At 38.5% G+C, this 27,671-nt stretch overlaps 1 protein-coding gene and 1 long non-coding RNA gene across 2 annotated transcripts in view; one reads left to right on the forward strand and one right to left on the reverse strand.

The window, feature by feature from the left end:
* PHEX (phosphate regulating endopeptidase X-linked) overlaps positions 1–27,671 on the reverse strand; it is a 102,620-nt gene that overhangs the window by 35,061 nt on the left and 39,888 nt on the right. The window contains exons 11-14 of the mRNA XM_013183854.3: positions 24,005–24,133; positions 21,038–21,139; positions 2,093–2,170; positions 238–341 (exon numbers count right to left, since the gene is read on the reverse strand). Of these exons, the coding sequence (XP_013039308.3) occupies positions 238–341; positions 2,093–2,170; positions 21,038–21,139; positions 24,005–24,133 (413 nt within the window). The remainder of the gene's footprint in view (positions 1–237; positions 342–2,092; positions 2,171–21,037; positions 21,140–24,004; positions 24,134–27,671) is intronic.
* On the forward strand, positions 3,000–21,044 carry LOC106037794 (uncharacterized). The gene is made up of 4 exons (XR_007157549.2): positions 3,000–3,924; positions 12,750–12,852; positions 13,162–13,248; positions 20,804–21,044. It is a non-coding gene; the product is annotated as an uncharacterized lncRNA (long non-coding RNA).

The following is a 27,671-nucleotide window of genomic DNA, read 5'->3' on the forward strand; positions in this document are numbered from 1 at the left end:
CGGAACAGGGGTACCTAGAACTTAATGAAAAGAGTATTTTTAAGATAAAAATATCCCCAGGAGTTCCTGAATAACTGTGGGTTTTTTTGTTGTTGTTTTGTTTTGTTGCCCATAGGCTTTTTTATTATAAAATGTTGCTGTGTGTATAATTCTATTACAACATAAATTGTATAAATTAAATAATGTAATTTAAAACATTGTTAAAAGATTATGAAAATTTGTCTTTTGTCTACTCACTCTGTTTTTGGAACTTCTTTTCTAAGCCAGTAGAAATCAGACTGGGCTGCGTATTTGCGAGTTTGTAATACATTGCCAAAATAGTCACTTTCTGTAAATTTCAGCTGTATAGGTAAAGCACAGATATTTTTAAAACATGTCCAAGGAATAAAAATGATAATAAAATAAATAAAACAAAATAAAATAAAATAAAATAAAATAAAATAAAATAAAATAAAATAAAATGCTGACATAAAACAATCAGAACTTTTAATTTAAACAAAATAACTGCATAATTTTTTTAGTCATTATCAAACTAAGTAAAATTTCCGCATTTGGTAGGAGGAATAAATATTTTTTAATAAGTATTGATGTAAGTTAAAAAATGAAGGGTGAAAGGATCTTTGCAAGGGGCTGGTGGAAAGCTCTTGCCTGTGCAGAGAGAAACTGAGGAATTCAGAAGTACCCAAAGAGAAATTGTAGACTGCATGTTTCTATGGCTATTGTTAAGGCAGACTCTTTTCCATATGGAAATAGGTCTATCCCTGTTTCTAAAAGTCCATTTTAAAACTGCTTTCAAAACTGTAACAAAGCCTCTTGTTTTTCAGCTTGCTTTGCATTTCATTATAAATACTTTGTACTATGTGCCCTTGGAGGATTCTGCTGCCATTTTTTACCATTCCTCACATTAAACACAGATGTATGGCTCCACATTCCCATATGCCTCCAAATCTATTAGCAACACTCCCCACAACCAAACATGCAAGAAAAAGGGATGTTAATGTTTTATAAATCCAGATTATATCCCTGCCAAGAGTTTCAAGTAATCCCAGGATTTGTGAGTTACATTTCAGATTATATTTCAGATCACAAAATTATAAAAAGAATATAAGAAAAGTTATATTTCAAATTTAACTGGGTTTTGCCACTGTGATTAACAAGAGGTTTTTGCTAGACATTACCGTTATCTGGGCAAGTAACTTCATACCCTGAGTGGTAAAGTTGGTCACTTCCTTCATCTCGTTACACTGGATTCACAGCACTGTCTCGTGCCACTCTTCCATGAACAAGGAAGGAGTAAGCTTGTAGAGCTAGTTCTTCAAAGGTTTCTCAATTAATCATGCCTCCTTTTAGTGTACTTTCCTGTTTTCTGGCATAGTGACTCTATCACTACTTGGATTTTAATGGTTCAGGATCGAATTTGTGGTTCTACTTTGCCCGCGACTTGCAGTAATACAATTTTCCACATACACGCCACAGTTACCCCTTTGAAAAATAACAAAATATCTTATTCTTTATCATCTTCTTTCCTGCTGTAGTTAGGCTGAATGGATACCATGTCAGGAAGGAAGCCTCCACAGTATCCTTGTCCAGCATCTGTAACAGTAGGGCTGTACAGTGGTTAGGGCCTCCAGGTATGATGAGAAACAAGCATAAATAAAATTTGTAGCCTGGAGAAAGGGGGTAGAGTCTATACAGGCATCATCAATTGTGATAATTCAGAGGAAATATGCATTCGTTTTTCTGGAGGCCATTACTTTGAGGAGAAATGGTTTTGTTTTCTTCTGTTTTTATATGTAAATAAAAAAAATATATCTGGTACTTTTAACCTTAAAAATGTTTAATAGCGGGCAGGTTCTTTGCATCCAGGCCAATTTCACTCCCAGCAGGCCTGGAGGCCATCTCACTTAGACATGTTAACATTGACACTTTAGACACTAGAGCTAGCATACTTAATTCAATGTTTAAAAATAAGCAGGCAAGCAGAACTCCAGATGCGGGTAAAACTAAGGAGCTTTGGTTTTAGACAAGGGTGAAACAAAGCAAAGAATGGTCACAATATGTAAAAGAAGAAAGATACAAGTCTAACACTTACTGTTTTGATGTCTTCATTAATATATGTGTCATTCATTATAAACTGGGGATAACCCACTTTTGCCATAACTGCTTTTGCCTTTGAAAAAGAAAAAAAGAAAAAGAAAATAAAACATTGGCAGACATAACCATTGCTCAATGTATGACACTTTTTTCCCCATTCTTTTCTCACTACATATTATTATGCCTCCCTGAAGGCATCCTAATTCAATTTCAAACCAACTTGCCTACAAGGTAAATTTGGTGCCACAAATGAGTTTCACATCACAGTGTGGAGGGTCTAGATTCTGTTGCCAGATTATCACGGTTGGTCTGTTGACACCTGCAGAGTTTTTACAGAATTACAGCAATGTGAGTACGAAAATCTTTCCTACCAATTTTTGAGATAATCAAATGGTCAAATGGTTCCTTTTATAATGTTTTCCAAAAGACACCAGGAAATGACCCATTTTGCTATGGCACGGTACACATCCAACTGTTAAATTGATTTAGTTCAGACATATGGCTGACCCTGCATCCCTGAAAGGGCAAACTGTCGTGTTTCCATTGAGGGTCACTTCCATTTACACTTGAGGCCAGGTGCACACTTTTCTGAAGGACACTGTACTTCCCTAAAACCCCATAGCTGACCTTTATATTGTTCTCCACTTTTATCCCTTTGCTTCACAGTCTTTCCCCTTTCCCTAAAATTTAAAGGTGTTAAATAAGACACTTCACTTTCCATTGACTTTGTTTTTTTGTTTTTCAGTCATGAACTGGTCCCATTGTTTATGTGAAATCATTGTAAACGTGCTGGTGTGGATTGATAGTAACTGTAGATGAGTATTGCCACTTCATAAATCATAGTATGAGGATATAAACAACCTTAGCAATGTCCTCATAAAAAACAGCAGCAGGCCACCCAGACACCCAGCATCACTGTGGAAACAACACATTTCAAAAAGAAAAGCAAGAGGATACAAAAGGAAAGGGTGACATAGAAAGAAGTAAAATATGACAAAGCCTTAGAATAACTTAAAGCCATGATGGACCAGGGTAGCACAAAGATCGTACTTTGTATGTTTTTGGGAAGCTGAACATAACTTCTCCTTAAGCTTTTGGAATTATCCTCATGCCTCAAAAATAACTCTTCTGGAAATACTGTCCTTCAAACGGAAATGTTTAAATCCAAGTGTATATTGCAAGATATGAGATGCAACAAATTGATGGGCCTTTGAACCGACTACAGCCATACCAACCCTACATTCTGTCTGCCAGCAGACCCCAGACCTCTCTGGAGGCCCCCTGATTTCTATTTCTCTCTTGCTGCATGGGGTGTTTGTTCAAGGGAAGGTTCCCCTTCCTCCACAGTAAAATCCTTGCCCTCTTCTCCCCCTCCACAGCATCTCAAACAACAGGGCTTTGTATGAAGATCACAGACAGCAAGAACTGAAATTGTTATTCCACAACTGTAAGAAGGAAGCTGATAGGGGATTGCCTTAGTTTAACCAAAATTATTTTGTCTCCTCTTTTATTTTTCAAGAAGAAAGACCTCTTTGCTACTCGAAACTCCTTCTATTTTTCAATCTCATTTCCAACCCAAAGTCATAATCCTCCATTTGTGACATCACAATTAATTGCAGTTGAGATAATTATGATGTCTCAAATAGAAAATTACAACTTCAGGTGGGAAATTAGCAGCAGGAGCAGATGAACTCTTAAGCAAGAAAGATCCCATTGTCATGCAAATATCCCTAGTGGGGGGAGAAAAAAAAAAAAAGACAAGTGCTGAAGAGGAAATATGAAGTGAGCCAAATTAACTCTCAACAGAATGTTCTCTCAGTTTTCCAGAAGGTACAGCAGCCTTTCAAGATATCAAGATATTTCAAATGCCTGGGGAGAAAAAAAGGAAAGGGAGCGGAGCACAGTTCATCTGCAAGTTTGTATGTAATCAAGAGCATCTATTTTTTGTTGCTCATGGTGCTGTCAGGTCCAGCTGACTGAACTTTTTCAGGGGACTGGAAAATTTCCTTTTCTATTTCCAGTGCTTCAGTCCTAGTTGTTACCCTGCTCTAGATAAAGTGGAGTAAAACTCATCAGATTTAGTTTCTACTCAGTCAGCTGCTTAAGCAAGTTCAGTGAATCTCAAATGATCTGCATGTGTTCCAGCCATCATCTGAATTGCTTAAAGTAGCCTCTGTGTTGAATTTACTTAATTGAGTCCCTTAACACTTTAGATTTTATATCTATTTAATCAACTTACATGATAGAGTAATTCCTTTAAAAGCAATTTATACTGCAACTTGCAAAAATCCAACAATGATTTTTAAAGAAAAAGCAAGGATTTACTGTGTTAGTACAATGTCATTTCACTCATGATTTAGCTAGTACAGTGTCAATCAAAAATTGTTGATCATATTTTAGCACATAAAAGAACTTTTTTTTTTTTTTTTAGCTACATTATATACTTTAAAAACACTCTTACCTCCTAGGCTGCCTTCCAAATGAAAGCAAAAAGCATTCACACCTCACTGGCTGTAAATGCAGAAGACTACAAAGCCAGCCCAGGTCTAGCAGTGCTTCTTTGCTGAAAGGTGTGGAACATGGGCCCTGTCCTCAGACCCACAGTGTTAGCTGTGTGGTCAGGACCACAATATGCCCATCTCCTCTTCACCACATGGACATTTTGGGGTAATTGTGGAATATCTGCCACATCCATCTCAGTCTCTTCCAAGCAACCCAGTGAGAGCAGCATCATGGAAATGACAGTTTTCGGCCCTTTTAAGCCCCACTCCTTAAGCAAATGTCTCCAACAGTGAGGATGATTCCTTTTCCAGGCTGCTTACTAGCAGATCTGATATAGGCTGACTGAAATATCATGTCCATAACTATTATTTAATATTAATTTTATATTTGAGTCATATTTAAATTTGTTAGTCTTGTCATGGCTCTGCTGCATTAGAAACAGAAGATGGGAAGAGTTCTCCTAACTGGACTACCTCAGAACTGCTGGGCTCACTTATCAGGTTACACAGATTCTTGCTCTGAGCCTTTGACAACTGATGTAATGAGCTTTTGATTTCCATGCATTGAGGAAAAACGGTCAGATGCTTCTGAGATATTTCACAGTACAGGCTACATAGAATGCTAGTAAATAACAGAATTTGTCTCAGAATATTTTGAAAGTAAACTCAAAATGTAATGCTGCTCTTAGTGCTTTAATGTTTTAACAATTTGTTTTAACAAATTCTTACCACAACATGAGCGTTGTAGAAGTCTGAGCAAATAGGAAAGACAACTATATACTCCTTAATAAATAAACACTAACTAAAGGTAGATCTTACGAGCATTGCTAGTAATTCTGGTGACTTCTTAAATGTTCCACCAATCAACTAGGATAACAAAGATTCAGAAAAGCAGGCTTTGTTACTACAACACCAAGTTACTTTGCAGGAAGCCAAAAGGCTGTGGCACACCTGTAAAGCCCCTGATGCTGACAGTGAAGGAAGCGGGACTCCTGGTGGAGGGGGCAGTGGAGGGGGCAGCTTCCTACAACCAAAGCAAAACCCATGAGAGGATGTAGGAAGCTCTGTGAAGACCCTGGGAATTGCTTCACCAGGTTTTCTCCCAACAGCTTTGCAACAGGTCCAAGCCCTTTCAGCTGAGCCCAGGACACAGCCCAACTTACAGAATCATAGAGTCATTAAGGTTGGAAAAGACCTCCAAGATCATCTGGTCCAACCATCCCAAACTTATCTACCACTGTCCAAATCATCCCAACTTATCTATACAGCAGACAAGTTTGAAAGCATCTTGTTATGAGCAGGTTTCTAAATTTGTACATTGGAAGTTTCTTGCTTCATTTTATACCTTTTATTTTCACTTGAGTAATATTTAAATGGCAGTTTGAAGACTCCTTATTCATAAAGCACAAGAAAGAAGAAAGCTCTCCTAAGACTGGCATGCTCTTTGATAATCGAGTCAGTATTTTCCCCTTGATAAAAGTATGTTTAAAGGACCAGCCTTCCAGGAGGCATGCACACCCATATGGGCGAAGCAAATGAAATGTGACAAATGTACAGGAACCAACAATGTGATAATTGCACATGAATCCATTGTAAATGCACCATGCACAACTTCTTATAGTTTAAAGGCTCATTTAATTTATCTAATTTGCATATTAAGTAACCATTTGTACAGGAAGAAAAGGAACGATGGTGTATTTCCCCTAGCCACAGTATTCAATATTCAGACTGGCTTAGGCTGTCAGGTAAATGAAGAAAAATCATCTTCATGAGCTTCCTCTCCTGCCACTGAAAGTGAGAGGCTCTGGCAGGGGGTGACACAGAGCAACAGCAAACTTTAGAGTAAACTGTGATAACTGTTTTCTATCCAAGCAGCCAGAGAGAACAGGCTCCAGGGCAGAGGACCTGGTGTGCAACTGCTCCCTCTGCCACTGGTTAGGCCAGGAAGCTTCACCGCTGACTTCCACAGGGTTGGGATTTTATCATACGTATGTCCTTCTCTTTCTGTCATGAGAGCTTTGTATGTTGTTTTACTACAGAGACAAAATAATAAAAGGCCTTTCACTCTTGATTTAACTTGATAAGGTGGAAACAAACACATGCATTTAAATGTTACAAGGCATCATCAGTCAAGTCAAATTCTCACTTGACACCCAAATGTAGCACATGAGGTTTCCAAGAGCCTTTTTTGCCCATTATAGCCAGATCTGGATACTTTGTAGGCTTGCTAGCGAAACCAAGTACTGACATATTGTATTCACTGTTAAATAAATAAATAAAAATCTCTATATATCCCACACCCAACAAAGTTTTATGAGTCTGACATAGATCTTCTGTATATCAACTAGACTCACAATGACTTTGTGAAGATCATTTTCAAGCTTCTAAAAATAATAAAAAAATAATAATACAATTACAGTTCACTGAAAAATTAGCATGAAATACATTTTGAAAGCTAAAATCATTCACGGCAAAGTAATGTTCCATTTAATTACAAAGATTAATTCAGCCTTTATGTACGTGTCTGGTCTTTTCATTTTTCATTGAAAACAGATGATTCAAGAGCCATCTGGTAAAACTGCTGCATAAATATCACTGCATCTATTTAGGTTTTATGTATAGAAAAACTGGGAAAAAAGTAATGGATCTTGGAAAATCATTGAAAAGTTTCATCACAGGGCTAAAGCCAACTCCTACAGATATCAGTAGGAAGTGACGCATTATCTTGAGTAGGACCTGGACTGGGCCCACCTTAAAAATGTATTTTATTTACACTGCAGAGGCTACATCAAATGTCAGGGATTTGCACATCATAAACTGCAATCCAATGTGAAGTAGCAACTCAGGCATGAACTCTTGGCCTGAAACAATAATTTTAAGAGTACTTGATCTGCACTCAACTGACAGTTATACATACTTCAGAATATAGCTAATCATCAAATTATTTATTTATAAACTTTGCTTTAACTTTCCTCCTACATTTGTGTATCACAATGCAACCTATGTAGACTGTGCCTATCAAACATACTTTCCAAGATTTTTAGAGCTAGTGATACATATAATAAACAACTCTGATACCACTCCACACTCCATCACTGTGTGATGTTCCCCACCCATATTTCAATAATCATTTTGGAAGTTTTAAATTAATCTGTTGTGACGATGGAAAATGCAGCTATGGCTTCATTCTTGTAATAGCTTGAGTTCAGGAGGTAGAAAAAAATCTATCAAGTGACTTACATGAATAATCACACCCAGCAACAAAACGGATTTTAAAGATTATGGCATCAAATACACTTACAGCACTGTGGTTTGAAAAGTAGCTGAGTCCATTTAACAACTATTTACTACCAAATGAGAAAAAAAAAAAAGTCCTAGTCCTTGCCTTGCTCCTCCCATCACTGTCCATGATTCTGCTCATGCTGCTGGCAACCACAGGCTCTGTGAGCTGTCTCAGGTCCTTGCTGCATCTTTCTGCAAGATTATTTAGATCATTATCACAGAAGAAATCGACCTTTTTTCTTTTTTTTTTTTTTCTCCAAATATTTTTCTGCCAGATCAGTGAGCTGAATCACTACACAGAGAGCCAGCAAGTGCTGGAACTAGTGCAAGACAAGTGCTGGGAACACATGATGTGGGAAAGAAGAAAAGGAACCGCACTAGGATTATGTGTTACATTACTTTACCCCTTCCTCTGAATCATCTTTTGAAACCAAAGCCTCATTCAAAGAAAATTTCCTGACAAGAAATTATTACCTAGTACACATGGGGACCATAATATACTTTACCATCCAAAGGAAAGGAGGGGAAATGGGACACAAAATTTTCTAAGCAAACAGTTAGTTGGAATTATATTATTACTCTTAATATCCAATAACTGTTACTAACCATAAAGTTACACCTAGAAGTTTATTAGGACAGCCAAACATAGAAAAGAGTCAGAAAAAAAAAAATACATCACAGTGACTCTTTCCTGTCCTAAATCCCTTTTGGTTCTGGATCTCTGAAAGGCAAAGAACTTGAATGTTCAAGCATTCTAAAACTAATTTCATTGGAATTAAATTTTCAGTTTAAACTAATCCTGCATTGATTTTTTAGCAACAGAACCAAGCTAAATAACAGAAAGTCTGAAAGAGTACATCTTCTATAAACATACAAATCCACTGTGATATTTTCACAAACATAACTCCTTAGTACAATGTAGCAGTATAATTATTATACCTACTCATAATTTCACCTACCAGCTTGGTTCCAAACTCATTCTGCTGCCATGGATGCTTTAATTTTACTAAGAAAAAGAATTCTTTTGTCCATTTTGTTTTAATTCCATTTTCCATTTGTAACCTCTGCATAACAATTATCATGATTTCATTATTTTATGCATAGAACACTATATATGACAGGCATGAATGCTGTCTTCCATGAACAGAACCTCAGCTCTGTAAATTAAACACATTTCTTTTTGGCACACAGCAAATATCTTCCTCTATGCTTATACAATACATAAATAATTAGATGTATCTCTTTCATAATTTTGAATGAGAGCTTAGTTTGACTCCAGTGAATCAACAGAATATCCAATTATACAATCAAAACCTTAAACCAGTTTGTTACTTCCACAAGTGACCAAAAAAAAAAAAAAAAACGAACAGAAAAAAAAATCATTGGTGAACAAGAATTTTGAAAATGCAAAGGCTACAGAAGGTAGATTTCTTGATGTTGTTTCTCCAACAACTCCAATAAAAGACTTCTGTTTACAGGCAGAAAGTTGTGGAGGACTGGGGAGAAGGCTGAGGTGGGGGGAATACTTCCAAAGAGATCTCAATTAGCAGTTAATGATGGTCATTATACAGCTTACACCCACATGAGGCAATGAATACATATGGACAAAATTTTAACCAAAACATGCTTCAAACAAAAATAAAATAATTATTGTCTTCAAGAGAGATGAGCAATGCCAAAGCTAAGTATGCTTTAAAATTTTACTCTAATTTTATATACCAAGCAGAGCACGTTGCATACCAGAGTACTTTCTGGCTTTAAATCTGAAATACTTTCTACAGTTTAAGAGTAGGTATCACCAGAAATAGTTTGTGGTTGCAGCCTGATTGGCCACTGGCCTTCATTTACCCAACCCTTTGACTTGGCTTCCCAATACAGAAAATTGGAATAATGATACTTACTTCATGCATCAAGCACAGTAAGTGCATTTTGGTTTTCTTTTAATCCAGGAGAAAAAAAAAATTAAAAAAATGAAAAAAAAAAAAGGCAGGATAAAGAATACTCCAAATTGAACATAGAAACAAACAAAAAAATAGATTTCTTTCATTATCTCTTCAGATTTTCAGTTCTGCTTTTCTACATCACTTTATTTTCTTTGTCTTTTTCTTTTAAATGAGTACAGACTAACACTGTGATTCAACCTGAGCAAGACAGAAAGGGCTCCTCCCAAGAACTTTGGTGACGTGGCTACAGTGGGCACCCTCAGGTGCATCTTTCCTAGCACCCTGATAATCACAGGCAGCACTGTGATGTTTTCTCACGGTAGCTGATGTCTGTGCCTGGCCTCCCCATGGTGGGTTGACTTGCTGCAGTGCTGCACATCTGGGAAGTGCTGCTAGGTGGAATAGGGACAAGGAGCAAAAGGCATGGTTTCGGACTGTACCAACTCCTAGACAGCTTTTAGGCATGATTCAGGGGACAACACACATCAGGAACCACTCCTGACAGTATCATTGAGGTTGCACCAGGTTCAATTACCTTCACAGTCACCCAACACTATCCCAGACAGTTATGCCTCCTTGCTTGTCACCTCATATCACATTCTGGGAAAGACAACACATCCTTTAGATCTATAAAAACATTACCTCAGTAATCTTCAGCTTGGCCTTCATTTTATTTCAGACTTTCTGAGCTTGGAAAAACCCAGGAGGTTTATGTCTTGGGGACACCACATGGGCCCAAAGGTGACCTAGACAGGTGCTGTGTAATATGAGTGCAACCAGTTTCTGTCACACAAATTTATAGCCACATGATTTCAGTATAAGGAGATTTAAGTACAAGGACTTCCAATCACGCACAATTAGACCAGGGCAGGCTAATTCCCACAAAAGAATCAGGGGAAAATACCTCATGTCAGTACCTCTCCATATTAGCACAACTGAGCTATGTAGCAAAGGAACTATTTAACAGCAAATCATCACTGTACAAAGCTCCTAAGTCAGTTTTAAAAGTCTCTGGGTTTTCAGTGGAGTAGGGATCATGCTTGTGGACCACAAGAAAGGATGGTGCACAGATATGCACACTGACTCAGCCTGTGCTATGTCCAACTGCAGCATCATGTCACCATGCCAGCAGTGACAGGTCCACTCTGGCACAGGGATTTTGGCTGTGTCCCTCTAACACACCTTAAGATCACTTAGGGTGTGAATTCAATAATGCATGTGCAGCCAGCCGGGAGCTCCTCCAGCTGCATTTCAAACAAGCCAGAAGCAAAAGCGTTCTGGTCTGGAAGCATTTGCAATGCCACAAAGAAAGAGACACCTTTGACCAGGATTTGGCACATTAGCAAGCTGCAGAAATTACGTTGCATTTTTTGTAGAAACTCCCTGGACTCGATTCACTGCTCACCCCCTGAGCTCCTCATCAGCCAACCTGAACTCCTGCTGTCATGCCACTTCTTGCTAGAAACACACCCACCCAACAGAAAAAGCTTTTCTGCTGCTTTTGTTTTAGCTCTGAGGAAACAGCAGTTTTACCAAAAAAACACTGTGCTGCCTGGCAAAATAAAAGTCCCCAAGGCCCCAGTATGCTGAAGAGATCTCGGGCACTGAGTGCTGTAACACCCTCCTTGAGAGAGGCAGCCCAGGGGCAGGGAAGCCCTCTCCCCATCACGGCTGTAGGGGAGATGAGTTACCACACTGCTTCTTTTGGCAGTTTTACTCAGCAAAACACTTTATAACCTGTTCCAGAGGGGGACAACTTCTGACCTTAGCCTCTGCGTGCACGAGTTTATATGCATTTAATATTTTCAAGGTTATCTTTGCTTAGCAAAGGGTGCAGACCTACTTTTTTATTAATGAATAATATGCAAAAAATTCTCTTTCCATTTCTAGCCACAAATGAGCATCAGACCAAGTCTACACACATCCGAGACCAGACATGGCAGAGACTCATTCCTACATTACTCTAGGTCCCCAGACCCCATTTCAGTTTTAAACACAAACATTGTTTGCTTTATATTTAACTCAATTCCAATTACGTGTTTAATTCCAAATTGATGCAGCTCACCCCTTTCCCAGAAGAATGAGCACAAGACACTGCACAGTATCTTTCATGAAGGAGGGCAGCTAAGGAAGCCTTTATTTTCAGTGAAGCATCCTGGCTTCTGAAAAGCCAGTAAGGGAGCAAATTCCTGGGTCCAATGACCTCCTTGTTATAAAACTCCTCTAGAAGTAATCTCCAGCAACACCACTACCTGAAGCATTTTGAAGATCCATTTAACATTTCACAACTTCGCTTCCATGATCAGTGCAATACCTGAGCCAGCTAAAGTGCTGCTAAGACTCAACAAGAAGGCAGCTTTCCTCTCTGAGGCTCAGGCAGGCATATATAGGACATGTAAGTCACCACAGCCAGGAAAGATAGGAAAGACAGGTAGATACCTAAGCTTGCCTTTGGACTCATTGTCCAAGCAAGACAAGGATATCGCATGCCTCAAGAATCTATTACTGGTCAGCTGGAGGACTATAACTCCTTTGTAACTGTTCCTCTACAGAAGGCAATTTTGCTTGGTAAAGCAACAAAGCCAATGAAAGTTAAAGCTAAAATTGTCCAAGACTTCCAGGGGTGATGGAAGATTTCCTGACTTTTGGAAGAATTAAGCTGCCTTTTAGCACACATATGCTTTCAGGTTGCATTTCTGCCACAAAATCTCCAGATTCACCCCAGTCCCTGAACATCAGAAGATGGGTCCATCCACCTCTGTCTCCCTCCCTCCGTTTCAAGCATGAGATTTGTCACAGATGTTTTGATGTCACACACCCATTCGGGTCTTATGCAGTTGTGGCGGAGTCTGAAAAATGACAGCTGAGAGATCAGGGTTAAATACAGTTTCCTCTCTCTTCACCTGTTTTCCACTATCTGTTTGCACAGTGCTCAGTTTATTAATGGAACTGACATCCCTGCACAACTGAGTGAGCAGTAGCAGCAGCCACATAACAAGGGAGAAGCTGACAGCAGCGATCTAACCCCAGAGGTAAGAGATAAGCAAACATGCCATGGCTATTAGTTTCAACTCTGGCCAAGGGAGAAGAACATCTCCTGTGGTTACTGAATAGAAAAGCCCAGTCCTCCTGAAAAGGTTAAATTAAATTTTGGATGTGAGAGAGATTATTCTTTGAGTGTGAAAATCAAAGTTTGTGATGAGAAATAAACATTTGACTTCTAAAATAGAAAGTGTTGTTTGATGATCTGATGCAAAGTGAGGGTTTATTTTTATTCAGGGAAAAGCATGGAACACTTTTACATGGAAATGAAAGTGTCATTCATTCTCTTTATCTTCCAGGTGAAAAACACTACACTGAATATTAGCATTTTCCAAATATCTGTCTCAGGGATGGTGAGATATTCTACTGTCCATATTCCAGACTAGGTAAGTACAGCAAGCTTTCCAAATCCCCTGCAGCATTTCTGAGCTACGCTATTTCACCTCCTGCTCCCTATCGAGTTCTCCCTTTCTCTTCACATGTCCATGTTTAAGTTAGGATAAAGATGAGTTACACCATGAAGGTAAGCTCCTGGTGATATATTTAATGCCCAAGAGAGCTGCAGAATGTGACTCTGACTATTCTGAACTCCAAACCATGTTTCAGCTGAATCAGAGACTTGCTCACTGCTCCCTGCAATGAAACTGCTACAGTACAGGCAGAACCCTAACTTTTCACATCAAAACACTACCCCAGACAGAGACTACCCTCATTTCAGGAAGTTAACTTCTACAAGGGAGTAGTATGGCCAGGGATGAACTGGCATTAAGTAGAAGTATGCTTTCTCATTTAAAAATGACAAATTTATTGCAAAAAGATCTGAATAAAACTTTCTATTAAAAACATCAAATTTGGAAGTAAGAACCTGCCTCCCTTGGCTTTTGAACAGAAATAAAGTGTCTAAATGCAATTAGAGCCTTTGGAAAGTTCTCCCTTTTACTAGTTCTTCTGAAGCAAGTCTGGCAGCTTGTGAGTGCTCTGAAGCAGTCTTACTCTTTGTGAAGTTCTCTGAAATCCTTGAAACAAAAATATAAAGTCGTCTTAAAAGAACCAGTGAAAGGTGTCTTGGGATCTTCGGTTTTGGAACTTCCCCCTCCTTACAATTGTCATTCTGTCAGTCTTGTGCTGGTCTTTCTTCCAGAAAAAGCTCACTTGAGATGTGGGAGGCACTGAGACTCAGGACTGGTTGCTTTGTGATGTTCTTGCATTGTTTTATATAGGTTCGCTTCACAGACCCCACAAGGTACAGAAACACATATTTCTTTCTGCACAGCACCTACTGACCATTCTCAAGATTGGAAGCTTTGTCATCTTTGTGCCAAATTGGCATGGCATTAGGCAAGATTAATTTCAGTTCCTGGAGCTGTGGTGTCTGGCCTCTGCCTGGATATGCCTAAGATGTTAATGAAAAGTTATTTTTCAGAACTGTATCTAGTGAATGTCTTGAGCAGTCTGTTTGAATACTCCCATACTCCCTGCATGTAATTCACAGAATCACAGAATGGCCAAGGTTGGAAGGGACCCCTGGAAATCACCTGGTGCAACCCCCCTGCCGAGCAGGTTCACCTAGGGTACATTGTACAGGATGGCATCCAGGTGGGGTTTGAATATCTCTAGAGAAAGAGACTCCACAGCCTCTCTGGGCAACCTGTTACAGTGCTCTGTCACCCTCAGTAAAGAAATGCCCTCTCATATTAAGCTGGAACTTCCTGTGTTAATGCGCCTTCATGTGCCAGGGTTATATGCAAAGACATATGGGCATAATTAGGCAATTAGATGATTCTCTGTTTTCCCCAGTACAAGAATGTAGGAGGAGCAAAAGACATTTTCCAGATAAACAAAAGGAGGTGCTTCCCCACACAGAGCACAGTGAGGCAGTGGAAATCATTTTCATGGAAAGCTGTGGATGATAAAAATTGTCATGGGTTCAAAAAAGTCACTAGACAAACTCACAAGAGAAAAAACTGGAAAAATACAAAGACACCAATTCTGGCTCAGGAAGCAGCTGAGCTGCAGATTGTCAGAGGCTGGGAGAGGATGGCAGAAAAGTATCCCTTTATGCTTGCCCTGTCCTTATGTTCATCTCTAAACATCTGCTACTGTTTGGCCACTGTCCGAACTAGACGTTGGGCCTCTGGTCTGAGCAGTATGGCCATCATGTTCTTAGCGAAATCACCCAAATGTGAAGAGAAAATGACCACAGAGAACAGGGAAAGATGGCGGGGGCTCAGCTAATTGACCAGAGGGCTGGATACAGCCAGCAAGTTCCAGATGAGATGCGAATGGCTTCAGTGGGATAACTGATGGACACCTACCTCATCTAAAGTACCTATACATTGTTGAATCAGGGCTTGTGCAGATGGCTCTTGAATTCCTCGGGGCTATTGGTCTTAATTGCATTACGTTGTCTAGGGAGGTTTGCTGTAGCTCTCTGAAGCAGGAGAACAAACCCTGTAGGCTAAGCTAAGGTGCCTAACACTTCCTGAGAGAGACATAAATAGCTAAGCACTGTCCTTACATTTTCCTGTGTTTCTCTTGCCTCGGTCTTCAGACAGAGCGAGATGCAAAGAGAACAAATGTTGCGTATATGACTTCCTTAGAGAGAAATAAAGCCAAGCAGCAGGCAAGTTCAGTAGGCAAAAAATGATTGCACAGTGACCTTGGGATTTGTGCTCCATGACCTAAAGAGGTTAATAATGTTACAGAAAAATCTTATTACAGAAAAACAAGCTTTTTTTTGGCTTGTCATCTATGCTTTAAAAATAGTATTGCAAAGCAAAAAAGATAACTTCCTACAATACAGCCTACTTTACAAGATTTGCAAACTTTCAGAGAACAAGCTTTTGTGTAAAAGTCTCTTTTTCAAGCCTCCAGTTAAACTCAAGCACAAAGGGCATTTCAGGAAGGAAAAAAGTGATTAATAAAATAATGGCTCCTGCACAAGATAGGAAATAATTTTACATCTCAGTGACGATCTTCCAATGAATTATCCTCTGAAGAGCAGCAGAAATAAATTACCATTTTAAAGATGGGAGCACTGATCACAGGAGCCAAGTCAATGGAATTTCAGTAGTGGGTTTCCTCTTGTCCCTGTGGACCACCATTACAAACCATAGTTGTCCATACCATTTGGCTGACAAAGTGGACTGCAATCTGCACCCTCTTTGTCAGGGAGACAAAAGCCTCCCCTCTCTCCCTCACATCCTCATTTGCCATCCTTCTTAGAGGCTGCAGGGTGGCTGGGCAGCTGTTGAGGCATCTTTCTGCAGAGCTTCTGCAACTTGCAGACCATGTACCTGAAGACTGTGGCCAGACACACCTTGCACTCATTTGAATATTTTATCTGCTCTTCAAATGAGGGCAAAATTTAAGGCCTTACAATAGGGAGAGGAAAAAAAGACAAGAATAGGAACATGCTTTCTTTTTCTTTTTCTTTTTCTTTTCCTTTTTCTTTTTCTTTTCCTTTTCCTTTTCCTTTTTCTCTTTCTCTTTCTCTTTCTCTTTCTTTTTCTCTTTCTCTTTCTCTTTCTTTTTCTTTTTCTTTTTCTTTTTCTTTTTCTTTTTCTTTTTCTTTTTCTTTTTCTTTTTCTTTTTCTTTTTCTTTTTCTTTTTCTTTTTCTTTTTCTTTTTCTTTTTCTTTTTCTTTTTCTTTTTCTTTTTCTTTTTCTTTTTCTTTTTCTTTTTCTTTTTCTTTTTCTTTTTCTTTTTCTTTTTCTTTTTCTTTTTCTTTTTCTTTTCCTTTTTCTTTTCTTTTTTTTCCTTTTCCTTTTCCTTTTCCTTTTTCTCTTTCTCTTTCTCTTTCTCTTTCTTTTTCTTTTTCTTTTTCTTTTCCTTTTTCTTTTCCTTTTCCTTTTCCTTTTACTTTTTTTCCCTTTTCCTTTTTCTTTTCCTTTTTCTTTTCCTTTTTCTTTTTTTCCCTTTTCCTTTTTCTTTTCCTTTTTCTTTCTTTTTTCCTTTTTCTTTTCCTTTTTCTTTTCCATTCCTTTTCTTTTTTTTCTTTCTTTCTCTCTTTCTTGCTTTCTCTCTCTTTCTCTCTTTCTTTCTTTCTCTCTTCCTCTCCTTCTCTCTTTCTCACCTTCTTTTCCCTTTCTTTCTCTCTTTCTTAAATCGGAGATCTCCATCGAAAATTCGGGAAGTTAACAGGCATAATTTAAGCAAATTTCTGGTGATAGTCAACTACAGATCAATAAAGTAATGCTTGCACAGGGTGGAGGAGGCAGGACAGGGCATAAAGCAGAGCATCACAGCAGAGTGCCAAACTGTCCTCTGCGATGCAGAGCTCCTTTAGAAGCAGCATGAGCTCCATCCAGAGAATTAGGTGAGAACTGCACGTGAAGACAGACCATGGCACCTAAGCCTGTCAAAATCTGATTTTGTAAGACTGGCTTTCAGATGGTCTGGTTTAAATCCATGTTTCAATCATCTAAATACAGGAATGGAGGGGGACAGGAGAGAGGGAAATTACCAGCTACTTTCTCATTATATTGCTCTAATACAGACAGAAAGCCAAACATTAACTCCAGAGTTTACAGGGACTGAAAAGATGATTCTCAGAAATCAAGCATTATAAGAAAAATGTTCTTTATGTCACATGGCTGTGTTGGTTTGATCCTCTTAATACATTTTAGGTTTATCAAATTAGAGTGAACAAGTAGTGCTAGGTGTCCTTTCTGAACAACTTAAAACAACAGAACAGACACACAGAGTTATAGGCAAGAAACATTACAGTGATCAGATGGAGCTGACAGGCTGCCTAAAGCAAAATCCAAGCATCAATTCCTACAGAAGACCTTAAGTCCTTCAGAGGTTGATGGTCCCTTTGATTGCAAAGTATTAGGTGACAGCAAGGTGTACAGGTGACCTCAAGATGTACTTGAGGCAAGTACACGAGCAAGGTGGGGATCAGTCAGACAACAGGTAGCAGACACCATGTAAGACTGTATTGTGAGAGAATTTGTGGTTAATTCTCTTTAAAGCCTGCCAAGTCATTTGCATTAGAGTGTTGTCATCTGAAGATACAATCACAGAAGAGACATCTGAGTAGAGATGTTCATTCAGGAAGGTTTACTGTGCAGACATCCAGATCCTGCATTTGATCTTGTTCCTCTTTCAGGAAATTGCCAAAAAGTTTGCTAATGACACAATTATTTCTGAAGTTAAATAAAGGGCTAATTACAAAATAAACTGTTCACACGAAGTAGGCCCAGTAAACAAACAAACAAACAAACAAACAAAAACAAACAAACAAAACAAAACAAACAAACAAACAAAAAACACTAGGCTTCTACAGTTCTTCTCTTTCCAAAGCATTTAAGAACAAAATGAGATTAAAAATATGGAGGCAATGCTAAGTATATGGACCACTGCCCTTTCCATATAACATACAGTTTTCCTGTAGAACTTCAGGCATCAACTCTACTCTGCCTCACCACAAGGGACAATGTGCCCAGGTGGCTACAGAAGTCTGAGAGTGAGAAAAATAGGATGGTATTTTTGGCCTCAGCTCTGTCACTGGGCCAAGCTACTCTTGTGCTTTGGTATCTCATCCATAAACTGGGAATGAGGCCCAATCTCCTTTGACAGCTACTGAAGAAAACATGATAAAAGGCCACGACATTCTTTATCTCACTAATAGCTCCCTTTCTTTACTTAATGGATAATAGAAATGATCAGGTGCCATCTTCTGTTCTGGAAACAGAAACAAGGAGAAGATGCTTGCACAGGACTTGAAATTCATTTCAAAGAAGAATATCCTACTCTAACAAAAAAAATTCCACGGAGGGTTTATTAACCACAGAAAACTAGAACAGATGTTTTATGTGTTACTGGGCTCGGTCCAGCAATAATTGGCCAAAATGCTACAGTTTGCCTATATTAAAGCAGATCAAAGCAGAGGGTCCTTTCTGAAAGAAAGTGCCTTTTGTCCGAAAGAAAGTGCCTCCAGCACCCCACTATGCTCTGTCATAATGCTGGGTTCTACTTTGCTCCGAAACAAAGAGTAAACCTAAGAAGCCCCCCAGGATCAGACAGTTTGCTCTTCTTCAATTCAAGAACAAAGCTTCTTCCTAACTTTTGAAATCCATGGCATTTGCATTGTCTTCAAGACGCGGATAAAAACTGTCAAACTGACAGAGAAAAGTCTCTTTTATAGTTCTATATAATGAAGCAATACTGTTGTTTTTTTAAACAGCACAACAACCCCTAGTCCAACATTCCTGTTGACTTTACTGTTTTGTTAAGGGATAAGTATTAAAAAAGTGACCACATAATATTCTGGGCTCATGACATTTTAAAAAGTAACAGATTTTGAAGGTTTTGTTGTATGATATATCATAGATTTCCACAGTGAATTATCTGTCTATACATGTAATGAATACATTTCTTAAATAAAAAAATGCCCATCCAAATGTTCTAGCACAAATCCAATACCAATCATTAGCAATAAAAGAGTATTTAATAAACATGCATAAGGTTCATGTTTGGAAATCTACCAAAATGCCATTCCAGGTTACTGCAATTTCTAAGTCATTATGTAGCACTTATAAGCCTGACCTTGTTTCTACCTCAGTAAACGATAAAATTGTTGCTCAAGTCAGTGATAATGGATTTAAACCATTTGCTATGCATAGTAGCATGGCATATAGTAATATTTTTATTGTACAGCTTGAATTTAGTTTGTCATGCACTGTTCAGACCAAACTCACCTCATTAGCTTCAGAAACTTAACTGAGATGCCTAAACTGGGAGCAAGTGCTGTAAGCTTCCTAAATATGTCAATGGAGGGGAAATGGGCATCTCCACCCACAAAAGATTTAACCTAACTTCTGAACACAGCCTTCCCTAAATTGGGAAGAGAGATCTCTTTAGGGAGTTTATTAGTTTGTGGTAAAGCTTGTATTGTTTCTCTGCTGGAAGAAAGGTAGACAATTTTTAACAAAAAGTTTAAGCCGATTGTTTGCTGGAAAATAAACATATGACTTGTATATGGCTGTAAAAGTATATAGAAACATCTCTATTAAGGAAATAAATAGAAAATCTTCCTGCTCATAGTCTACATCAAATTTGTCAAATATCTAAATTAAAGATCATTATGCTTCTATGGGTATTTCTAGTAAACAAACAAACATCACATCCACTAAGAAATAATAATTGTAACCCATATATCATCAGGTTAGCAAGAAATAACCTGCCTCTTACTATCCTTTGCTTGCTATAGAGTTTATTGGTCCATTTATGCAGCTCAGTTTCATTTGTGCATCTGTGAAGGGCATTGCTGTAAAAAAATGTAAATAGACTGTATATGGAATTTAAAATTTTCCACCAATAAAATGTCTGAATTGCCTTTTCTACAGAATTGGCAAAAAAAAACCAACTTTGAACTCCATGTTTGTTTTTAAACCAAAACAATGCTATTTTCATTCAATCACAGTGAGAAGGAACAGTGAAGCTGCATTTGCATGTCACATTATTCAGAGAGGAAATTTACTAATTCACTGATATCCCATTGCCTTCACAAATAAGGATGCAGTCCTACACATTTCCCTTCTCTGCCTCATTTATGCCTCTTCCAGCTGCTGCTCTGGGGCAGAGCTCTGGGTTTAGACAAGCTCCCTTGCTGTGTATCTCATGCCATAAGTACATGAGGAGTCCAAAAAGGAGCTTTCAGTACCTCCTACCTTCACCTTTACCTCCTGCATTTTATGGTCACACCACCTGAAAGTAATCATGACAGGTAATGCCCACCTTGACCATAACACTTCATAACTAGCATTGCCCTATCAGGAGATGGCTGTTCAGCTGGTGTGGTTACCATGTTCCTGGAAGGTGGCTTCCAATGTAAGCCTTCCACCATGACTTTGGAGAAGGTGAGAAATGTGGACGCTTCCACACCGAGCACCCTCAGCTGTCCCACATGTTTTGGACACTGTTTTCTGTTTGTAGGTTGGTGAACCCCTGACACCCCAGTCAAAGCTGAAGTCCTTATCAAGAAAAGCACTGCACAAGTGAATCTGAAATGAGCTCACGGTCTACATCAGCCAGAGATGGACCGGGAAAGATGGAGGCAAGGGGAGGAAGAACAAGGCAAAGCAGGTAAGGCCCACGACATTGTGTTCTCACTCAAGTCAAATCTTCACTCTGGCAGGATTTTACCCACCCACCATTTATATTTGTTACCTTCTCGTAAGCTTTTCTTTTTGTTTCAGAGTCCATCCAGTCATTTTCCTTTTCCAACATGTCGATAAAAGCCCAGCGTATTCCTTCAGTCAACTCCTCCATCTGGAAAACAGTTAGCAAACCCATCCCCAGTAAGCTATGGCATGGCAGGATCATTATAAGAAAAGTTTCAATGCATGATGGATTTGGTAAGACCATGAATGATTCCAAATCATACAGTAACTGCTCGTGCTTCTTGAAGATTGATTTCTTTTTTTTTTTTTCTTTTCCTTCTCGTTTCCTTTCCTTCAGTTGTACCAGACAACTTGTTCATTGCTGATCCTTTCATGTCACAACTGTGAGAATGCCTGCCTTAAAACCGTAAAAAAAAACACTGAGAGAATTGCAGTGATTTGTGGAGATTTTTGTCTCCTTGATCCTAGATCACTAATCCATACAGAAGAGCCAGGTGCAAAGCATTTGCACAGATAAAGCCTTTTCTGCAGAGAGCATCTGTAGCCTTGCTTGGTTTATGTCACTGAGATGCTCCTTATTAATACTGCCAAAGAACTGAATTTGGGCTGACAGTATCACGATCCAAATACAAAGCAGCATCCAAATATTCAGCCAGCAAGCTGTGCTTGTGAAGTACTCTTACCCTTTGTGTACTGCAGGGATAGAGGCCATGGCTCACAAGACTGAGCAGCCCTTACTGCTTCTCTGGTCCTGAACTTCCAGTGACAGCCTGCATCTGTACAAAGCTATGAAGTCCACAACCATTTTAGCTTGGCTGCTTCTTTACGGCTTCAGTACAAACGGTGGTTTGGCACATATACAAAGCCCCAGGCGTATCACAAGCAAGTGAAATAATAATAATTGAAGTGTTCAATGAGTATAAACATTAAGAAAACCCTGAAATGAAGAGAACAAGGAGTCTTGCGGCTAAGAGATGCATTGCGTTGGTCTAAAGAGCAGAAATATGCTCACACCTGTGCATTTGTCTGGCAGTGCAGACCAGAAAGGTAAAGGCAATGAGCTGCTTCTATTTGTATCAATAGATGAACCTTGTGACAGATGACCACGGAGAATACTGTGAGCATCAGGCATTTTGGATGATCCAGTAGTTGTCAGAGGACTTTAGCACAGTCCAAACCAGAGATGAGACAGTACAAGACATGACAGATAATCATTGTATGAAGACTTACTGGATCTTTTTGTTATCAGTTATGTTACATTTAAAAATAATGAAAATATCAAGTACCAGAATTTTATATAATTTTATTCCAGTGGTTAATAAATGAATGTTGTTATTATTATCCATTTTATGTCTGGTAGCTTTGAAAAGTCATTAAAGATGGGGACTAAACTCCAGAAAGTAATGTTACCTTCAGCTGAATTGTCATTTATGTATCAGATGCATATTTTAATCTGGAACAGATCTTTATTTGTGGTGGAGCCAGATAAAATGCAGCAATGCTCCTTTGATTATTCATTCTACCTTTTTCACCAAAAAAAAAAAATCTTATTTTTTTTTATTTTTAGAGACAGTATGGGACAACCGGAACTGTTCTAGCATTAAATATGACTAAACAGTCAACATTCACAGAAAACTGCATTCCAGGGAATAGAGTAACTTAAAGGTATTGATGACAGAGCACCAACTCAATTAACTTAGTGCACTAATGAGGTGAATTCCCTGTATTTGGAGGTTACAAGTTCAAACTCAAGCTCTACAGCTGGGCCCTGGTGTATAGTTAGGCTTTATGCACCAGCTGTATCTGCAGGGGGCAGGAGGAGAAACCTATTCCTGCTATCAAAGTTATTACTGAAACTGCTCAGGCATAGCTGTAAGAAACACTGCAGGCACTCTGGGTTAGAAACAGAGCTATATTTAGACACAAATAATGTCTTTCTTGATAAAAGGAAGAGAGAAGGATCTAAGGTATGAAACAACAGTCACAAAACATGGAGGAAAAAATCCATATTATATATAACTCAGAATTACCTTCTCATACACATATTCTATGAGTCAGGGAAAAAAAAAAGGAAAAGAAAAAATAAAGAAATAAACTTTTATAAATAAGAGTGCTTCTCTCAAAGGCTTTCTAAATACCTAAGAAAGAAAAACAGAACTGAAAATCAGTGAAATGAAAATGATAACAAAAATGATCAACTAGAAAAGCACACTTCTAAATGGATTGCAACAAATTTCACCTGCATCCAATTTTATCTCCTATAAGCCTGAATCTTGTGATTTATACTAAAAAGTATGTATGAATGTCTTGCTACGGGTGTTACTGTGAATTTAGACTTGATAGTTTTTCAGAGACTTGGTCTGAAAGGAATTTGCATACTAAGAAAGGTTTTAATAAGGTCACATTTCAATAGATAACCACTCTCCAATGGCTCATCTCCCAATAAAGTGTGTAATCTTACAGTCCTTCACACAGACGTCATACTATCTTATATCCCAGAAATATGTTTGCCACTAAATTGCCAAATAACACATTACAAACTCAATAAAGAATTAGGGAACTGGAAAGCTGGATCTCAGAGAGGAAACTCCAGATGAGAGCAAGCAACAAAAGAAATGCAGAACCTGAGAGGGAAACACATGTAAAATATTTGTAGAAGACCAGTCAGAATGTTGGTCTGTCTAAAATGGAGTCCCTCCCTGAGAAAGCAGTTGAACTAAACAGGGTCAAGCAGACAAACCAAACTGACCCAGGGCTGTGCAAGGCCATTGCAGAGCTGTTGTTCCTACACAGGATGCTGTTTCATGTGTTTCTTTAATGGTTGTACCTCTCTTGTACTAGGAGCTAAGTTTAATAATTAAATTAGTTAATTTTAAACTACCTACTGTTACAAAATCAATGGCTGGAAAAGCAGATACTGGAAAACTCTATGAAAAAATTATGCATTGAAAATAAGTCATAAATGATTGTGCAGGGAAATTAATCATTTGAATATGCTATTAAGAGGACTCACCATCTCTTTCTTGTCTTCTTGAAAATGGGCATTCACAAACATCTTACCAACAACGTAAGGGAGTGCACTTTCAACAAAGTCCACACATTTATCCCACTGAGGCAGCAAAGATGTTGTTCCATGGATCACCTGTTGGCAAGTGCATGCAGGAAGTCATAAAATCATATTGTTTATAGAACATCCACATACATCCACATACAGTATATTTTAAAGTATATTTGTCAAATAGCTACAAAAAAAAAAAAGAAACAGTAATATTTTACAGTTAATTCCATTTTAATCTAGTGCTGTGAAAAATCTTTTCAACCCCACAAAGTAGCTGTGAAGTTTTAAATTTAATACAATGGTAATGACTTAGACTAAACTGAGAGGATTTGTTATGAAAAGGTTCTCACAAGTGCTCATTTTAGATTAATCTTGGTAGTCTTCTTGTTTTCAGTAGAGAGACACCTCCCTCTAGAAAATGCCTGCTCTGACATTTCTCCTGAAAAAGTTTCTCTGTCTTCACCAGTTAGCTGGGAAGCCTAAGGAGATCATCCTCATGGAAATAAGGTCAGTCCTTATGAAACACCTCCTACCTCAGGGTAGTGAAGGACTCTCCACTTAACTGTGCTAACTAATATCTAACACTGCTGGGTATGAGTCCACGCCTTTTTGCCATTTACTTGTCTGCTTACTCCTGCCACAGCCTTACTCCTACTTATCACAACACGAAATAAATCTTTGCATCCCAGAGTATTTTCAGGAGAAAACCTGTTTGAATCATCAAGAACACTGAGTACATGTTTGTCCCCCCAAAATCCCCCTCCATGTTATGGCAGAAAGGTATTGTTAGAGCAGCATGTGTATTTTACTAAAGGAATGGTGGTTAAACAGAGATTTCAAGGCTCTGGTGAAGTTTCTGCACCACTGTATACAAGCTTCAAAAGAGAAATAGTCAAGAACAGTCAATGAACAAATAATCAAGGCAAAGTGAAGCATAAGCACATTGTAACTTTGGTTTGCATTGCTGAATGTTGTTACTGTGGACACTTGGCAGATAACATTACTTTTTCTTGTCAAGGTAGGAGTTCATTAAAAAAAAAAAAAGTACACATTCAACACAAAATACAAGATGTGTCCATGTAAGCAAATAGCAAATGCAGTGCTGATTATTTTATTATTTTGTTTTATTTTATTTTATTTTATTTTATTTTATTTTATTTTATTTTATTTTATTTTTTCAGATTCGAAGAGTTCTCTTTCTACTTCAGGAACTTACTAGGCTTGCTCTACAGAGAATAAGCAAAATTCCAGTCCAGTAGTTAACACCTGTCATTTGTGTAATAGTGGAATACAGTCAACACCAGGCCAGGTCAGGCAGGATAGGATTTTGTCCTCTCAAAGATTACACAAGCCTCCAAGCACTGACCTTGCATTTATTCGGCCTCTCCTTTTCGCCTATTCTCTCTTCCTTTGAGCCCAAGATCAAATTCATAGCACATAGCACAACTGAAGGGGTTGGATTTGCTGTTTTCTCAACAGGAAAAGATTTCATTGGAAAATTCCAGATTGGCTTAACCCTCAGCTATTGACGGTCATCTATTTTGGAAGTTGAAAGATTGATTTTCTCCATCATATTGTCTGTAATTAAGCTTAATCAATGACTCATACTTAAATACACCAGAGAGTTGCATTTTCAAATGCTTTTTATTAATACTGTATGTGCACTAATAGATTTTCAATGACAGAAAGAACACTGCATCTGTAAGAAAGTGACATCAGGCAAACCGATACATAATAAGGTAACGGTTTCCTATACAGAGCTAAATTTGAAAATAAACTCCTTTTCCAAACCCTTCAACCCTCATACATGATACATTTTAATAAATAAATAAATAATAAAAAGAAAGGGAAAAAAAAATATCTCCGTGCAAAACCATAACGGAGCTTTTTCATGATGCAGGGGAAAAGGGGAGTCACAGTATTAGTCATCAGAGCTTGAAATTCTTTCCAAAAGCTCTGACTACACATCAACCACAGAAAGAGCCAGGAGACAGAGCTGGCTTTTAGTGTGTGATACATTATTACAACATAATAATCATTATTATTTTGAGGGAGGCTTGACTGTAAAGAGGACAAAAAGGCAGCACAGGCTCGGAGACCAATAAAACCAGAGCTGAGAGGAATAGATTATATCTCACAGCTGTTTTATTGATATTTATGCTACAGCAGCCACCTAGAGCTCCCTCAAAATTGTCCTCCTAATATTGTCTCACTCTAAAATGCAGTACTCCAGGTAGTAACAATGACTTTAAATAGCAGGTTTCAAGCCCTCCCAGGCAGCTCAGCGCTCCGCAACAGAGGTAATTGAGCTCTTCCCCAGGAGCCACTGCATATTTGCTAGAGCTCAAATAGCCAGAGCAGAGGAGCTGCTGATGTTTGCTGATTTTGTAATCAAAACACTTTCTCTAGAGTCAGCAGGTTTGTCCTATTTTTCAAACTGAAGTTTTTCGAAGTTTCATCACTTCTTTTCTCCTTTCTTTGCAAAATGCCTTCCAGTTTAAGTGTCTCGATGTCAAGATTTGTATAAATAAGATGTAAAAAACACCAGTAAAAATAAGAACCTGGTGGCATAACACTACACTTACAATGGGTGAGGCTAACAAGAAATGAATGAACAAATAAAACGCAACCTTCACTTTAGGGGTCAGTGATTCATCTCATGGTCATGTCTTTGTATGAAGTATTAAACTTTTTCTTCATTTATCAGGCAAGAGGTTAGTGGGTTCTTTTTATGATCCCAAAGGACCCATGTGGCTTTAGTCCTGCAGCCTCTGACTGGACCAGTCTGCTAAACAATAGCTTTGCCTTGGACTCCATTTCTCCCATCATTTCTGCTGACCTGTGAAAACTGTTTCCCTGAGCTGTTCAGTGCACTTAACCACAACTGTTAACTATTAGCTCTTGCTGTTCACTGCACTTAACTAACTCCCCATGTCCAGATCCCTGGGGCAGATAATGCAAACAAGCTGCTGGCTTACTCCCTTTACTGTGCTGCTCTTAAATTTTCACAACCACTTACTTGAAACCTTTAAGACATTATTTTTAATAAGCTTTGAACCAACTTGAATTAGACTTCTCCCTAAGCTTCTGGAGAAAGCACCCTGAGAAGTGACAGCAGCTAGCTAGCATATCCAAAAGCACAGTATCTAAAGCTTAATGTTTCTTTCCAGGAATTTTCCTGACCATAATATAATTCAATGTTATGCTGCAGACTGGTGAATGGTCAGCAATCTGTTCTACCTGGCTAGCAAGAAATTGTCCTCACAAGGGGACACCCCCGCAAACTGGTCCCTGTGGTTCTGACAGGCAGTTTCTCACATTTTTGCATAAAGAAAATGGCATCTCTAACAATACTGATTCTGGAGCATAAGACAGTGCCTTTTCTGCATAGCTTCATCAAGCTATTGGAGTTTACTTTTAGATGTGTGATCAACTCGTAGCTACTCCAGTACTACTCAGGAAGGCATTTTGGGTGCTTTGGTTAGGCACCTGCATGCCTTGACATGGAGGACAGAACACCCACACCTCCTGCGCCAGATGATAGGCATCAAAGTGACAGCCTCCTCTAGTCAGGATGTCACCAAGCAGCTAATTTGCATAACAACAAACAAAAATTTCACCT

The sequence above is a fragment of the Anser cygnoides genome, chromosome 1 (assembly GCF_040182565.1).
Source record: "Anser cygnoides isolate HZ-2024a breed goose chromosome 1, Taihu_goose_T2T_genome, whole genome shotgun sequence".
Taxonomy (NCBI): Eukaryota; Metazoa; Chordata; class Aves; order Anseriformes; family Anatidae; genus Anser; species Anser cygnoides.